Source organism: Parastagonospora nodorum (genome assembly GCF_000146915.1).
Source record: "Parastagonospora nodorum SN15 chromosome Unknown scaffold_8, whole genome shotgun sequence".
Taxonomy (NCBI): Eukaryota; Fungi; Ascomycota; class Dothideomycetes; order Pleosporales; family Phaeosphaeriaceae; genus Parastagonospora; species Parastagonospora nodorum.
The window spans coordinates 1,246,654-1,262,642 of record NW_001884556.1 but is presented as its reverse complement, the minus strand read 5'-3'; the positions used below and the strand labels follow the sequence as shown (position 1 = coordinate 1,262,642).

General features: G+C 51.9%; 9 protein-coding genes across 9 annotated transcripts in view; 3 read left to right on the top strand and 6 right to left on the bottom strand.

Moving 5' to 3' along the window:
- Nucleotides 1-310: 310 nt before the first annotated feature.
- Nucleotides 311-805, top strand: SNOG_06047 (hypothetical protein; the record flags this gene model as incomplete). The annotated part of the gene is made up of 1 exon (XM_001796383.1): nt 311-805. One exon carries the CDS (start codon nt 311-313, stop codon nt 803-805), a length of 495 nt encoding a protein of 164 aa, XP_001796435.1.
- A 401-nt stretch (nt 806-1,206) lies between these two features.
- On the bottom strand, nt 1,207-1,941 carry SNOG_06046 (hypothetical protein; the record flags this gene model as incomplete). The annotated part of the gene is made up of 1 exon (XM_001796382.1): nt 1,207-1,941. One exon carries the CDS (start codon nt 1,939-1,941, stop codon nt 1,207-1,209), a length of 735 nt encoding a protein of 244 aa, XP_001796434.1.
- A 26-nt stretch (nt 1,942-1,967) lies between these two features.
- SNOG_06045 (hypothetical protein) lies at nt 1,968-3,908 on the bottom strand (the record flags this gene model as incomplete). Its single annotated transcript, XM_001796381.1, has 3 exons — nt 1,968-3,251; nt 3,450-3,521; nt 3,570-3,908. The coding sequence occupies 3 exons, from the start codon at nt 3,906-3,908 to the stop codon at nt 1,968-1,970; spliced, it is 1,695 nt and encodes a 564-aa protein (XP_001796433.1).
- A 21-nt stretch (nt 3,909-3,929) lies between these two features.
- SNOG_06044 (hypothetical protein) lies at nt 3,930-4,183 on the bottom strand (the record flags this gene model as incomplete). Its single annotated transcript, XM_001796380.1, has 2 exons — nt 3,930-4,008; nt 4,095-4,183. The coding sequence occupies 2 exons, from the start codon at nt 4,181-4,183 to the stop codon at nt 3,930-3,932; spliced, it is 168 nt and encodes a 55-aa protein (XP_001796432.1).
- Nucleotides 4,184-5,127: 944 nt separating this feature from the next.
- On the bottom strand, nt 5,128-6,241 carry SNOG_06043 (hypothetical protein; the record flags this gene model as incomplete). The annotated part of the gene is made up of 2 exons (XM_001796379.1): nt 5,128-5,808; nt 5,861-6,241. The coding sequence occupies 2 exons, from the start codon at nt 6,239-6,241 to the stop codon at nt 5,128-5,130; spliced, it is 1,062 nt and encodes a 353-aa protein (XP_001796431.1).
- Nucleotides 6,242-7,405: 1,164 nt separating this feature from the next.
- Nucleotides 7,406-8,358, bottom strand: SNOG_06042 (hypothetical protein; the record flags this gene model as incomplete). The annotated part of the gene is made up of 3 exons (XM_001796378.1): nt 7,406-7,830; nt 7,877-8,046; nt 8,105-8,358. 3 exons carry the CDS (start codon nt 8,356-8,358, stop codon nt 7,406-7,408), a joined length of 849 nt encoding a protein of 282 aa, XP_001796430.1.
- Nucleotides 8,359-9,060: 702 nt separating this feature from the next.
- SNOG_06041 (hypothetical protein) lies at nt 9,061-11,758 on the top strand (the record flags this gene model as incomplete). Its single annotated transcript, XM_001796377.1, has 2 exons — nt 9,061-9,099; nt 9,254-11,758. 2 exons carry the CDS (start codon nt 9,061-9,063, stop codon nt 11,756-11,758), a joined length of 2,544 nt encoding a protein of 847 aa, XP_001796429.1.
- Nucleotides 11,759-12,190: 432 nt separating this feature from the next.
- Nucleotides 12,191-13,489, top strand: SNOG_06040 (hypothetical protein; the record flags this gene model as incomplete). Its single annotated transcript, XM_001796376.1, has 1 exon — nt 12,191-13,489. The coding sequence occupies one exon, from the start codon at nt 12,191-12,193 to the stop codon at nt 13,487-13,489; it is 1,299 nt and encodes a 432-aa protein (XP_001796428.1).
- Nucleotides 13,490-13,937: 448 nt separating this feature from the next.
- SNOG_06039 (hypothetical protein) overlaps nt 13,938-15,989 on the bottom strand; it is a gene marked incomplete at its 3' end in the record, with an annotated part of 2,587 nt that continues 535 nt past the window's right edge. The window contains exons 5-7 of the mRNA XM_001796375.1: nt 14,407-15,804; nt 14,264-14,311; nt 13,938-14,213 (exon numbers count right to left, since the gene is read on the bottom strand). Of these exons, the coding sequence (XP_001796427.1) occupies nt 13,938-14,213; nt 14,264-14,311; nt 14,407-15,804 (1,722 nt within the window). The remainder of the gene's footprint in view (nt 14,214-14,263; nt 14,312-14,406; nt 15,805-15,989) is intronic.

Sequence of the window (15,989 nt, the reverse complement as noted above, 5' to 3'; positions counted from 1 at the left end):
GCAAAATTCTAAGGATCTCAGGGCCGATAACTAATCATGCGTAGTGCGATAGTAAAGTCTCCATCATGTAAGCAGAATGAAAAAGGCAGCGCCAAAGTCGTGGGCAATAAGTGATCGAGTAGATGCGGAGTCGGGGTTACCATCTGCAGCCCTTGACAAAACGAGAAACCAATCTCTACAAGGACAAAGCAGGATGAGGACAGATGCCATATATGTATGGCCAGTATGCTACTTCTATGCACTCCTCAAGTAGTATCCTCATTATCCACCACAAGCCATTCATATTCCCCACGAAAAAAAAAACACAAACATGTCCGACTCCACCAAATCCTCCACTCTCCCCAGCGCTGAAACTCCCAACCGCGCAACCGCATCATGTTTCTGCAGCGCCGTCCAGCTCTCCTTCCCCACCACCGGCCCGGGCATCGCAAACATCACAATCTGCAACTGCACCGACTGCCGTAAAATCACCGCCTCCATGTTCGCCTCCAACTTCTCCATCAGCGACGACTACCTGATCCACGAGCGCGGCCAGTCAAATCTCAAGACCTATTCCACCAAACACGGCGTGCAGAGCGGCAAGACGATGACGAATTACTTCTGCCAGACGTGTGGTACTCTGATGTATAGGGTTGGTGAGAGGTTCCCTGGGTGGAGGATCTTGAGGCTGGGGACGCTGGATGATTTGGACTTGGTGGAGGGCGTTATGAAGCCAAGGTTTGAGCAGTTTGTGAAGAGTAGGGCGGGATGGTTGGACGGGCCGAATGTTGAGGGGGTGCAGAGGTTTGAGGATGGGGCGTTCTAGAGGCACGAAGTGCTGCGAGTATTCGTGGCTGGCTAGAGCGAACCGAGTACCGATGGTCTGCCGTGGGATAGTTGAGGTTGTGTAGCTTCAGGATGATCATGGCACTTTTTCAAGTGCCGATAAGACTCTGAATATGTTCGGACTTATGTAGAGGGTAGTGTATAAGCCCGGGGACTTTTCATACAAAGCATCAGCATGTCGTTAATGAAGATTTACAGGCTGAGTTATCATAGCAAAAATAGAACTAGACTCGATCAAAGACCATCAGATATGCTATCAGCACAGTCCCAGAATTCAGAAACAGCCACTATTCTGCTTCACGTTCGTCCGAAACTAAATCAGAACGATAACAATACGCCGTGGAATTAGGTTGCCCGCCTACACGCCAGCTAGCAAAGCACTTAGGTATAAACACTCTCCGTGAACGAGTTGACCTGCAATCCTCGTTCAGCCAACTCCGCATTCTCCAAGAATTCCAACTGCATCCACACCAAATGACCCTTGACGCGATCCAGCTCGGCCCTGATCTCCGCCACCGGACGGACCTTATCATACAAGTGACCCTGCTTGTGGTCCTTGTCTGCCTTGGGGTTAGGCGTGAAACTATCGTAGTCTTCGAATGTCTTGATGTTGTTGTCAGGATCGGCGTGGAACAGTGAGCGGAACACCTCAGTGTTGGTGGTTGCACGTTCAGTCCATTCATCCCATAGTTTTGAGGAGAGCGGGTCGGACACAAAGTCGGCCTCCGGACCTGGTAGAGTGTCATTACGGCTGTGTTCAGAGGGAGGTTGCGCGTTAGGGTCGTCCTTTGCATCGAGTGTTTGAGGTGGGAGAAGACCGAGATGTTCGCGCCAAAGATTGCTACGTAGCTCATGGGCGAGTCGAGCAGCCTTGTATGGCTTGCCGTCCATCTCAGTATCAATCTCATCTTTGTCGTGCAGAACAATCGAGAGCTCCGAGTCGTGGAATCCTAGTTGTGAACGGTCGTTGATGTTCGAAGAACCGCAGATGACGTACTTGTCGTCGACGATACAAAGCTTGGCGTGAATGTAGAGCTCCTCTTGGAAGAAGTGTTGTTTCTCGTCTTCTGGCTCGCCTTCCCATTCTTCGGCGCTTGGCTTCTTGTCTGTCAACATGGCGTCATCAGCAATGGAGTCGGGATCTAGAATGCCGCCGCCTGATCTCCGAGACCAACGTCCTCATGGTCGCCGGCAAAGCGTTTCCTAAGTTCTGCAGCCTTCTTTCTTGCAGCTTCCCCTTCCTCTTCTAAGGGCGCTTCCAGCTCTTCGATCTCGGCCTGCTCGAGTTCCATGTATGTCAGACCAGAGTCTTCTTCACGCTTCTTGAGCGTAGGAGTGTAATTTATACGATCATACGAACGCAGGTTGAAGAAGAAAATGTGCTGGCTGGGATCGACGTCCTGTGCCTTGACGCGGCCGAATATGCTTTCGTCTCCACGACAGATACTCTTGAATTGGTAGTCCATGATGGCCCTCGTACCAGCTGCTGCGTTGTCGCGCAGATCTCCAGCAAAACCTGGGATTGCTGGGATGATGATGATGACTTTGAAGTTTCGGCCCTCTTTTGCAGCCCGGACTACTGCATCAACAATGGCCGCGCCGATCTGGTTGTGTACCGGACTCTCGTCATGCTTGCTCGTAGCTGTGATGAAGAATTGGTTCTCGATATACACGAAATGTTCGGCGTTCCGAATAAGTTCGCAGTAGGCGTTCTGGATGCTCTGCTCATGCGGCTCGATACCCATGCTCCAATCAGCGCTACTTCTGACGAGTTGTGCATGTACTGTTCCACGGTTATCGAGGTTCTTGGTACTCAGCGGTGACTTCGGGTGATGTATGTATCCGCCAACAGGGTATTTGGGGCGCTGCACTCCGACAAGATCCTCGTCATCACCTTCGCGACCCTCCAAAGTCAGCCACTCGTATCGCTCGTCGCGCTTGTACTTGTCGCGCTTCATGAAGTTCCAGCGAAGGACAAAATGTTCCGCGATGTCATAAACCGATGGACCAATCAAACCCATTGCAACGTCATGCCAGGGCATACGACCATATTGCAGTTTGTCGAGCTTGTTGGATTTCCAGTCATCCACGCCGTCGAAGTCGAGGATGCGGTTGTTGTTGAAGTCCTGACCTGGGAAGATGTTGTTTTGCACTCCTGAAGGATGCACATCTGCAAGCGGATGTTGTTTCTCGTCCCAGCGACCATAGCAAAGATCAAGACCGCCGATGAAGGCCATGGCGTAGTCAATGACAATGAACTTTTCGTGATGCGCCCAGTAAAACGTCATGTCTCCAGCGTTCTCAAAAACGTTGTGGTCCGGATGTCTCATGACCTTGATATTGCCGTAGCCCGGTTCTCCCTCTTTGAACATACCCATCATTGCCTTCTTGGTGTGTTGACTGTTGCATGTCAAAGCCGCAGTCACCTTTACAGAGTTAGCTAAGTTTGCTATCAATTCTGTTCATACTCGCCTCCTTGTATACTGAGATGTAGATTTTCACACCAGCTTGGGCTCTGCGCTTGAGTATTTGATCTAATCGAAATTTCTGGTTGTAAAAAGGGGGCCGCTTCAGGAACTGCAGAGTGTAAGTTTTGGCCACGAAGAGATGCACATGAAGCTAACCAGTTCAGGGGAGAGCCACCAGTCGGCAATGTAGATGGTCTCCTTCGCTTGCTCCAATGCCTCTGCGACGGCCTAGACGAAGTTAGTCGAGGTCTTAAAATCACGTGCGATCAGGCATACCCAGAAGTAGTCTCTTCCATCGACATACCACTTCACCAGGTTGCCTTCTCTCTCCGGGGCAAACGAATTGAAGCGATGGTTTTCAGCAATGCGACTTCGCTTAGCATCGGTTGCCTTCTCGTGGTCCTCGTCATGGCGATGGTTGGTGTTGAAGATGTTGGTGAACTTTCCGGCCTTGTGCTTGGCATGCACCACTTTGATCATGGGCTTCTCAAGCTTGGTGCTCGCAAGCTTACTCTGGATCTCCTCGATCTTCTCGCTGGCCCTATGGTTGAATGGGTGAAACAATCTCTCTTTGAAGCCTCGCTTCCCCGCACCATCAGAAGGTCCGTCAGACATGATGGGCCGTGCACGTGAAGATCACGTTCCGTGGACTGTAGTAGCGACAAATGGGGCTTGAGCGAGAGGCTGGAGATGAGGCGATGCAGGTAGGTATTTGCTGTGCTATGCACCAGTCTTGTAAGGTTGGTGGGGTGATAAAACCGGTATTCACCCTACTACACTTGGCGGCAGGGTCGCGCTTACAGCGATCGTGCCGGGATGCCGGATAGGCTAAGGCAGGTGACGTAATGGCAGGCACCGCCAACCTCTTTGCGGGGAGCTACGACCGCCATTGTGCGAACCACTGCTGCATGTGATGCAGCTACGCGACGCGAAGAGCATGGATTGGCTTTTTTTGATCACTCACATGCGAATTCGCACATTGCGCCTTCCCCATTATGTTCCTGGCCCGGTTCAGCCTCCAACAAATCTTTCAATCCCTGCCTATAGCACACCAACCAGGTTTAGTAATTGCGCGCACGACAACGAAGTTGTAAAGTCGTATGCAAAACTGTAGACTGGAAAAACTAGGCTAAGGAGCTATGAACGGCTCCCAAGACACCGGCAAAGCTTAGCAGCGATGGCAGTCATTTGGGCCTCAAAAAATGCGATCTCGACTACCCACGATTTCTAGCGCTATAGCTCTATCTCTATAGCGCTGTCTCATGTTTTCTGCACGTCATGGCATAGTATTATATCTAGTACCAAACAGGAGGCATAGGACGCCTAAGCATCTTTGATCTACACGACAACATCTGATGCACGAAGCCAACATCCTCGACATAGTTAGAGAAACTTAATAAACCGTGAAGAAAGCCACTCCGAAATTCTCACGACATTAGCACAAGAATTGATAAGATCAGAGAATACATGGCCATAACATCTTCATATACAGCTACTGACCCCAACGGAAGACAACTAGCCTCATGGTTCCGGTACCGCCATACCGACGTCAACCCCTAATGTCGTTCAACCTTCATGGATTCGCCAAATCATCAGTCATAAACCATGAAACGTTACCTAGACGCCAACACAAGGGTGATCATCCAACCCCGCTTCACTCAAAAGAAGCCTTGCAATCTCACTTCCAAAGGCCTCCAACCTGCGAAGCCTGCTTCCATCTCATCTAGTCCGAGCTTGAAACGACATACGGCCACCCATCCCTCCAATCCAAATAATTGAATCCAAAGAAGAAGTCGCCAGCTTCGAATCCCACGCTCTTCTTCACTATCTCACGTCAGCCCTTCCCCCCACTCCACCATCCCAGACCTCCGGACTTACCATAATGATAATACACAACTGTCCTCTCACTCTTCGGGTCCAGCATAACACCCTGGCCGCCCGGCGCATACATATCCCCATGACTAGCAAGGACCGTCGTCCCGCCATTCTGCGTCAAACAATTTCTTCCCTCGCGGTCAAAGTACGGGCCAATAATGCGTTCGGCGCGACAAACTACGATGTGGTATTCGTCGCCAGGCAGCGCGAGTTCGAAGTCTCTGCGACAGCACTGTCCCACGCTGAAGAAAACGTAGAAAAACTCTTCGTTCTTATACACAATTGCGCCCTCCTGCACCGCAAAGTTCGCGGTGGTGTTGGATATGATAGTCCTGATATCACGCTCGTCGCCGCCCCATGCGAGTAGTTCGTCATGGTTGTTCATTTCGATTTGCTGGATGCCGGACCAGTAGCTGCCGAACGTAAAGTAAGCCGGGCTATCGCGTGATTCTTGGAAGACGAAGGGGTCGATGAGGTTGTAGCGGCTGTTTTGGGGCAGGCCGATGGCGCCGTGGTCGGTCCAGGATCCGGGGCTGAGGGAGGTGGACGTCGCGACGCCGATTTCAGAGTGCTGCGATCCAATGAAGGAGACGGAGTAGTGGCAGTACCAGGTTTCGTCGCGCTTGACTATCGAAGGTGCCTGATGAGATCTTAGTGATCATACATGGATGTGGGAATATGAAGTGCCATACCCATATATCCTGATCATCGCGCAGATGTATGCTCGTTCCGTTGTGTAATAGAGCGCCTTGATATTTCCACGGGCCCTGGAGGAAGCGCGATGTGGAGATTGCAATGTTTCCACTGGTGGTGAAGCGCCAGTATTTGTTGTCATCATACACGATACTCGGGTCATGGACCCAAGAACAGTTGCCGCGACACGGCTCTGGGTCAGGATATATTCCCGAGATACTCGGAGGAAGAACGACAGCAGCCTGCGGACGGGCTCGTACGACCGGAACGCTGCGAGTTAAGTGGAAGACAAGAGGCGAAAACGTAGCGCTGGTGATGAGAGAGGAAATGACGATGGCGATGGAGAAGCGTGCAACAGTAGAGCTCTGGAACATCTCCATTGCTGCATCGAAAATCGAAAATCATTCGCAGAAGAAGGTATCGCAGAAACAAGAAGACGGATACACGGTATATCGTGAAGACCAGGAGTAACATTTCTAGCCACATTTCCAGTGACGTGTTTCTCGCACACGACAAACTGAGGTGATCTCCATTGAATTATGCGTCTGTGATTACGACGTTGGCGAGAACGCCCTGGGTGCTCATCAGACCTCCGATAGCACGAGCCTCAGTAGCCATGTAGGGACTACGAGCGGTCGACAGAAAATTTGACCGCAGAACTGGTCTCAAAGAGGACGTCGAACCGCACGGCGCACTCTGTGCTGATGGTATAGTACATGCGCCCTATACACAGTCATGCGGTGCTGTTACAAGGCTGTCAGAGAAGATGCATCGTCAGGTAAGCCCAAGTAGCTTCTGTGATTGAATGAGCGGTGTGAATAACGGGGACTGTGACGAAAACATCCGACACCGCTACTGAAGCGCCATTCACAGTCGTAGTTGTAGAAGAGAAACCAGTTTGGGTCGAATTTTGTTGGCGCACAGTATCAGGGTGTATATATACGTACTTTCGTAGCGATTGTTTCCCATGTAGTTCATGCATATGCGTGCAACAGACTCCCGAGTATTACGAACGATGTCAATAGCTACTACAGACAACACTTCGATCGCCTGTGACACGATCATGCCACGCGCTGTGTTCCCATTGGCGTACGTTTTTTAAGTGTGCGGTGAGAGGTTATGTTCTCCATCGCCGGTGACTTTCCAAAGGGTGCTGTGGCTAATGGTTATGAGCAAACTTTTGGCCAATAGAATATTAACTTGACTGATGAGGTGGCTCGTGAGCTCAACTATAACCCAGAAACACGTTTAATTGACAATACAAAAGTGCGCAAGGCTCGCCCCAGCATCGAAAGTGCCAGTGTTTTGGGTGCAACGTGGCAGAGTTCACAGCGTTCTCACTGCGCCGCAGAACGTTAGCGCGTAATGACTTCGACCAAAAGTCGGCAATGAACCGATCGCCAAAAGATGGTAGGTCAATTAAGAGGTAAAGTCGTTCTGAATTAAGTTGGTTTTTGTGCAGTAGTCGTACAGAATGCGGTGCTGATACGATCAGCTGTAGAACGTTTCCTCATATAGGACTTCAGCCCTTTTCTGCCGCACAACTAGCTGGGTGCCTTGTATCCCTCGACATCTGTACTGTTGCTCCATTTTTCGAATTTCTTTACGTTCTCTTTGTAGGTTTCAAGCTTGTTGTTAATAGCAGAGTATGCATCGGTACCAACGATACAACGAATAGGCGGGTCGTCCATGACAGCCAAATCGTAGAAGACCTTGGCAGCCTTCGCGGGATCTCCGGCTTGCGTGCCATTGCGCTCTCCCATGGCTTTCTTGGCGTCGATGTGGTCGTACGCGGGATGGTCGATCTCACCAAAATCCATGGAACGTCCAGCCCAGTCAGTGCGGAAGCCTCCAGGTTCAATGCAGGTGAACTTGATTCCCCACTCTGGCTTGACCTCTTTCGAGATTGTTTCAGTAAAGCCCTCGACGGCCCACTTACTCGCGCAGTAGATGCTGAAAGTCGGTACGCCTAAAATGATTTAGTAGAGAACATAGCGGCTTACATGATAACCTACCGATCTGACCGCCAATAGATGTGACGTTTTGAATGACTCCTCCGGTCTTGAGTTCTCGCATGGTCTCCATAGCTTTCCTGGTCACATCCATCAAACCAAAGAAGTTTATTTCCATCTGCTGGCGAATCTGCTTCTCGGACACTGTCTCAAAAGGTCCGCTAAGTCCGTACCTAAATGCCGCCGGGAAGATTAGAGAGACTACCACGGCCTTGGTGAATGGCGACGTACCCCGCATTATTCACAACGACGTCAACGCGCTTGAATTTCTTCACGGCTGCTTCGAACGCTTTGTTGATTGACTCTTTCTTGGTGACATCGAGATCAACAAGCAGACTGTTCGAATCGTTGGCGTCTGGAAACGACAACTTGGAGCTGTTCCGAGCTGTGGCAACGACGTGATCGCCTTTTTGAAGGACGACCTTGACAAGCTCCTGGCCGAAGCCGGTGGAGGTACCGGTGATAAGGAAGACTCTTGGTGGCATGATGTTTGACGAAGAGTTAGTAGGAAATTGCTTTCAAAATGCCAAAGATGATGGTATCTGAGGTTCAATAGCTGGGTGAGTGCTGTATTTATAGGAGTACCTGCAAGTCTAGCATACGTCAACTGCAATGCAAAAGGTTACGTCAGAGACTGTTGAGTTAGGGCGGGAAGGAACATGCTCCAGACCCCGCGTAGAGACGTGTACATGCGAGTCGAATCGATCAACCCGATCAACTCGAGTTCAAGCAGAATTTAGGGCGTAATCATGCCTGCTTCTGCATCTTGAGGCGCATCTCAGAAGCCAAGCACTTGCGTGTTCCCTGGGCAATATTCAGCATTTCGTCGAATTCAGTACGAGGCCATGACGGTGACGTCGCCGGAAGCAGGCGGCTTCATATCGAGCATCTCAAATCATCTGCATGTAGAATGTGGAGAGAAGACAGTAGCAGCGACGGAACGCTCCGGTCAAAATGTCTGGATGATGGATAAAGTTGCGCTAGGCTCAAACAGGGCGACGCGATTCAGCAATTTACGCGCTCAACCCCCGTCCGAGCCCCCGTCCGAGCCCCTCTATCGCGATAGCATAGCAACGCAACGAACATTCACTTGAGGGTACCCGGCAACCGACCCAGCTCCTCAATCGCGCATTGAGAGACTGCCTCCAGCCTCCAGAACAAGTCACCCCTCCAACCACAGCCACATCATGACCGAGTTCATCAGGGACGAGGATGAGCGTCGGCGCGTGAGGCTCGCGCAGGAGTTTCTCGACCCCGGTACGCATTGAAGAAGGCCTGCGAGACGCTGGCGCTGACTGCTCGGTGTAGATGACGTGACGAAGCGAAGCTACAGACCAGACATCTTGGTGATGCTGAACCGGGGAATGCGCAGACTTACAGTGCGTCGCTACATGTCACAAACAGCAGGCGCATACTGACGCCGCCCAGGTCAGCCTAGACGAGATCAGAGCACATAACCGGGAACTTGCCGACGGCCTCCTCAACGAGCCCTTCGCCTTCGTCCAAGCCTTCGACCAGGGCCTCAAAGATGTCATCAAAACATTTACAGACCGACCCAAGACCGAGATAGCCGACGAAGTGAAATACTACTGCGCCTACATTGGCAGCTTTGGAGAATTTTCAGTGAACCCGCGCACGCTCAGCTCCAACCAGCTGAACCACATGGTGTCTCTAGAGGGCATCGTGACCAAGACGTCGCTCGTGCGCCCCAAGATTGTGAAGAGCGTGCATTACAACGAGAACCTGAAGAAGTTCCACATGCGCGAGTACACCGACCAGACCATGACAACAGGCGCTGCGAGTTCGAGTGTGTATCCGACCGAGGACGGCGAGGGCAATGCGCTCATTACAGAGTACGGCTACTGCACATACCGTGACCATCAGGTCATATCCATCCAAGAGATGCCCGAACGTGCGCCTGCTGGTCAGCTGCCTCGCTCGGTTGACGTTATCATGGATGATGACCTTGTCGATCGCGTGAAACCTGGAGACAGAATTCAGCTTGTCGGCATCTACCGGTCACTCGGAAATCGCAATGCTGGAACAGGCAGCTCGACCTTCCGAACTCTTATCCTAGCAAACAATGTAATACTACTCTCATCCAAGTCAGGGGGAGGCATTGCGCAGGTCAACATTACAGATACCGATATTCGCAATATCAACAAGATATCCAAGGATAGGCGCGTCTTCGAGATGCTCGCACAGTCTTTGGCACCCTCCATCTACGGCCATGACTATATCAAGAAGGCGATTCTTCTGTTCTTGCTCGGAGGACAGGAGAAGAACCTCGAAAACGGCACTCATTTGAGGGGAGATATCAACATTCTGATGGTTGGTGATCCCTCGACAGCCAAGTCGCAACTTCTCCGCTTCGTCTTGAACACTGCTCCCCTGGCTATCGCCACTACCGGTCGTGGGTCTTCTGGTGTTGGTCTTACCGCGGCTGTCACTCAAGACAAGGAGACGGGAGAACGACGCCTCGAAGCCGGTGCCATGGTCCTTGCTGACCGTGGTGTCGTTTGTATCGACGAATTCGACAAGATGTCTGATGTCGATCGAGTCGCCATTCACGAAGTAATGGAGCAGCAAACTGTCACCATCGCCAAAGCTGGTATACACACCTCGCTCAATGCCCGATGCAGTGTCATTGCTGCTGCCAACCCCATCTTTGGCCAGTATGATGTTCACAAGGACCCGCATCGCAACATTGCTTTGCCGGATTCCCTGCTCTCACGTTTCGATTTGCTCTTCGTCGTTACGGACGATATCGAAGATGCACGCGACAGGCAGATCTCCGAGCACGTATTGCGCATGCACCGCTACCGCCAACCTGGTACAGAAGAAGGTGCACCTGTTCGCGAAGATGGCGCTCAAGTGCTCGGTGTTGGCCTCGATACCGACACAGACGCCAACCGACCAACTGAGGTCTACGAGAAGTTCAACCCCATGCTGCATTCTGGTGTCACAATCCAACGTGGCCGAGGCGCAGCACGAAGGACTGAAGTGCTGAGCATTCCCTTCATCAAGAAATACATCCAGTACGCAAAGCGTGCAAAACCAATCCTCACAAAGGGCGCCGCAGACCATGTGGTAGAGGTCTACTCGGCACTACGAAACGATCAACTAGATGCCGGAACACGGAAAACATCTCCCATCACTGCGCGTACACTTGAGACCCTTATCCGTCTTTCTACTGCTCACGCAAAGGCACGTTTGTCAAAGAATGTCGAACTCAAAGATGCGAAGGTTGCTGCAGAGATCCTCCGCTTTGCACTGTTCAAGGAAGTCGTCGAGGACGATCGTCGTAAGCGAAGGCGAACGACCCGCGACCCTGACGCCATGTCTACCGACGGTGAATCAAGCGATGACGAGAACGGTGATGAACAGGAAGCCACACAATCTCGTCGTACTGGTGGCCCATCAACGCGCAGCCAACCTACACGGACTCCAGCCGCAGACGATGGTCAAGAGGAGGTAGATAACGAAGACCTTTATAGCGTCACACCAAAGACGCAGCGCACTGCGCAGCGTACAAATGGTCGTACACAGTCATCCCGCGCAGGCGAGCCTTCTTCTCAGGTCAGCGCAGCTTCATCCCGGCCAGAGTCACAGCTCCCAGCTACGCAGACCGAATCACAAGACTCGCAAGGCATTTCACCGGCGCGTCTTCAAGTATTCCAGACCGCACTTGGACAGCTCATCGATGGCCCGCTCTTTGCCAATGATGCTGCAGATCTGGACCCTCTAGTTGCCGCTGTCAATTCGAGATTGGGTGGCGGTGCTGGACGAGCAGCATTCGAGGAAGACGAGGCTAGACAGGCACTTGAAGCGCTCAGTGAGCGCAACAAGATTATGTTCACGGGTGATATGGTGTACAAGATCTAGAACTGTACATGAGCGGATGGGAAACGAGTCACGATATTGATGTATGAAGGATGATCAGGCTGGCATGTGGCGTTTTGAATAGCGACTATCCAACTCTTCCCATGTTGATGAATACCATTTTGCTCGATTCAGTTTTTGTTTTGAAGTGTCGACGCAGATGGAGCAAAGTCTAACGCAAGTACATGTACATCACCGGACGTACCGCCTTTATTTCCGGAAATCTTCAACGTCATGGACACCAGCGAAAACCAAACTCGTACACAACCAATCGGCAAGGCATGAGCTTGTGATCAGCGGCCCGCAACCGTTACTGCTAGACTCCACCATGGAAGTGATGATGTATTTGCGTAACCCAGCGGAGATGGATAAAAACGTGTACCATAACATTATGATTGTCTTCACCCAACTTCCCCACAAAGCATCCACCCTGCCATGTTACCATCAACCCTTCTCCCCACGCTGCTCCTCAGCACCAAAGCAGCAGCAGCAACACAAGTAACGTACCCAAACTCATCCCAATCCCAAACAATCCTCCGCGTCGACCCCGGGCGCTACGGCCCAGAAATCGAGGAATACCACTACTACTACGACCAATGGCCCATCGGGCTCGCCATTTCCAGCACAGGCCGCTTCTTCGCCAGCTACACGCGCGGCAACTACACCTTCACCCTCGGCGAAGCCGTGAACAAGACTGCCGAGACGCCCTATCCTTCTTCCGACCTCAATCTACCCATGTCACAGCTGAACACCAGCTGGAACGGCATCCCCTTTGGCTCGGGAAATAGCACGGGCTTGATTAGTGTCCAGGCGCTGTACATCACCCCCGAGAGCGACGGGCGCGATGAAACGCTCTGGGTCGTAGACACGGGGCGTCCGACGATTACCAGCGATGCTGGCCCGTCGATGCCATATGCTCAGCCTGGAGGGCCGAAGATTGTGGGTATCAGTTTGAAGAACGATAGTGTGTATGCGACATACACGTTCCCCGCGAGCGTGCATTTCCCGGATAGTTATATGAACGACATACGCTTCGACTTGCGGTCTAGCGTGACGGAGTCAGGGCGGGGAATCGCGTATATAGTTGACAGCAGCGATGAAGGAAGACCGGGGTTCATCATGTTGGATCTGGGCTCGGGGCAGAGCTGGCGGCGACTCACGCAGCACCCGAGTACGCTTCGGGTCGATCGCGACGTGCCGAGTTACCAGGGGATACCGTTTTATCAGCGAACAATGGGCGTGCCGGTGCAGACGTTGCGGGAGGGGCTGGATGGACTGCAGTTGTCGCCGGACGGGGAGAGATTGTATTATTCGCCGTTGACGTCGGATTACTTATTCTCCATCCCGACTGCGAATCTGCGACTGCGGACTGAAGACGACAATCTAGCGGAGATCAAAGCGGCGAACAATGTTACGAATCACGGGCAAAGAGGCGGGAATGCGAATGGGTTTGAGGGGGATACTAATGGGCTGGTTTATCAGCTGATGCCGGAGCATAATGCTGTGTATGCGTATAATCCGGCGACGCTGCAGACTGAACCGTTTGTTCGCGATCCGAGGATTATCTGGCCGGATGGGGCGAGTATTGGGGAAGATGGGTACATGTATTTGAACATCAATCAGCTGCCGTATCAGCCGATGTGGAACAATGGGTCGGATGGGAGGATACATCCTGGTGCAGTGTTGAGGTGCAAGCTGCCGAATGGTGGGAGTAAGATCACGTCGCTTGGATGAGGAAATGCCAACACTTCGAGACAGATCGTAGAGTGTGAAATCTTCGAAATTAGGAAGTTTCGCTTCGACAATGTCAAATCCTTAAAGGACTCTAAAGACTTTTGTCCTTTTTGACATGAGTCCAAACCTTCAAATCGTTGTAGTGTACAAAGATGTCCAAGAACCGTTGTCCTTTTCGACATAAGCCCAAACTTCCAACTCGCTGTGCTGTACATGTACTGGAAATATACGTCCATTTCGCCTCCAAAGCGATTGCTATGCGGAACTCGCAGTATCGTAAAACGCCATGTCCCATTTCCGTCAAATCCGTCAATCGCTGAACAACGCCACTGATGCCATGCTTGAAATCATACCAAACGCCGCGCTCAAAATGGGTATCAACTTAAAGGGGAGGGGGAACAGCACGTAGAGAAGATGACTAGCCTTCTCTACAGATAATGTTCAGTACTTACAGAAAGTCGTCCGCATCATCTGCGACATCGAAGTCTTGCTCCACATGTTCGTCTTCCTCAGCCTCGACCTTGATCTGCTCCTCGGCAGTAGCTGATGAGTCAGAGTCATCGTCATTGCCGTTGGTGTCGTCATTGACATGGAATTCGTTGTTGGCGGCGGCCTCAGGCTCTTTGGTCGTGGTGCTGACTGGCAGACCGCCGAAGGCATCGTTAGGCACCCAGGCAAGTACAAGTTCGCCGACATCAAGGATCTGGTGAGAGTTGTCGAGGAACTGTGCGCGTTAAGATGATGTGTTACACAAGTACTTGAATCTCGACTTACCGTCTCAGCCTGGTAGCGGTACTCAAACGTCAGAATGACCACGTCAGGCTGCTCAGGATGTGGGTCGATGCTAGTACATCCTGGTACGTTCTGTGCACATTGTCAGTTTGTGTTAGTAGTGTATATGCCTGTTCCATGCTTACCATGAGATACTGTCGAAGTGCCTCGTCCCGAGGGGTGTCTTTCTCGATGTCGGAAACAGCCAGACGACGTGGGCGATTGTCCAGTCTCTTTACACTGCTCTTGCTGGTCCGACCAAGATATCCTGCTCTGCGTGTACCGCGACCTCGACGAATACCACGAAGAGGAAAGCCATATCCGCGACCCATAGATGGAGCCTCTTTTAGTGTAAAGAGGTTCTCTGCTTCAAGCGCCAGATTTGCTAGGCCTGGAGACTGTTCCTTATGCATGCCGTCGTCGTAGTCTACACCCAGCTCGGCAAGCTGCTGTCTTATCTGCTTCGTCTCGACATCATTCTCTTTGAGTCGCCTCTCAATCTCGGCGGCCTTGGCATCTGCTTCCTGAGTCTTCTTGCGTCGCTCCTCGAACGCCTTCTGCGCCTCAGCTTGACGTTTAGCAATCTCTTCAGGATTCAGGCGATCATCTTGCATATAAAAGTCGTTACCGTCACCGTCACCCATCTCAACCTCTCCGTCGAAGGCTCCCTCGCCATAGCCCTGTTTGTACCAGTAAACCTTGACAAAGCGGTTCTCAAAGACAGCCTTTGGGCTCATATAAGCTCGGGTTGCCGCAGCATTATCCTCAAACTTTACAATTGCGAGGCTCTTGAAGGTGTGCATCTGGACATCAACAACCGTACCAAACTCAGAGAAAAACGCTCGAACGTCTTTTTCGCGGAGTTTCTCAGTGGGGATCTGCTCTACGACAAGCGTGGTGTTCGTGTGGTCGTAAGATGGACCAAGCATCGAGAATGGGGCACGAGCTTTGACAGCTTTGCCGCCGCCATGTCGCGTTCGATTTGAACCCAGCGATGGCTGGTCCGGATCGTACTCGGGTACAGCTTGTGGTATGTCATCACCATCCCCGTGCTCGAAGGCACACAAACTACCAAGAGCACAGAAGCCTTTCTCATGATAGTTGTAGCATTTGCCTACGCGTGATCGTCCACCTGCATGACTGCCTTGGGTATTAACCAGAGGAAGCGGAGGTATGCCGCCCATATTTGTGCTCATGGCTGCCATCATGGACATGAACGCCATCGGGTTGTTCATCATCTCGAACGGCATGGGGCCAGGAGGCGGAGGCGGCAGATTGGCCATGTTGGGCATAGTCGGCATGTTCGACATCGGCCTAGGCGGGAGCCCAGATGCAGTGGGCCTAGGCGGGAGCCCATTTGTAGTTGGTACAGGCGGGAACCCAGGTGCAGTAGGCATAGGTGCAAACGCAGGTAAAGCATGCTGAGGCCGGAAAGCTGCAGCACCACCTTGTAAAGTGTGGATTCCACCTCTGCCAGTCGCTTGCTTGATTGGCCTGCTCCCATTACTGGCAGCATTGTAATGAGAATCACTCTCATCGCGTGCCTCGCTTGCTTCACGGCCGGTCTAGCTTCCGCTTCCTACGGCCCCTCTTCACAGACTTGGAATCAACATGCGATGATATGGTACTTCTGGCAGACGGGCCTGTGGGCGGATCGAGGCGCGATGCGAGTGGGGGCGAGGTCCGTGGATGTATTCGATGTGCCTCTAACGGATGAGCTCCTGGACCG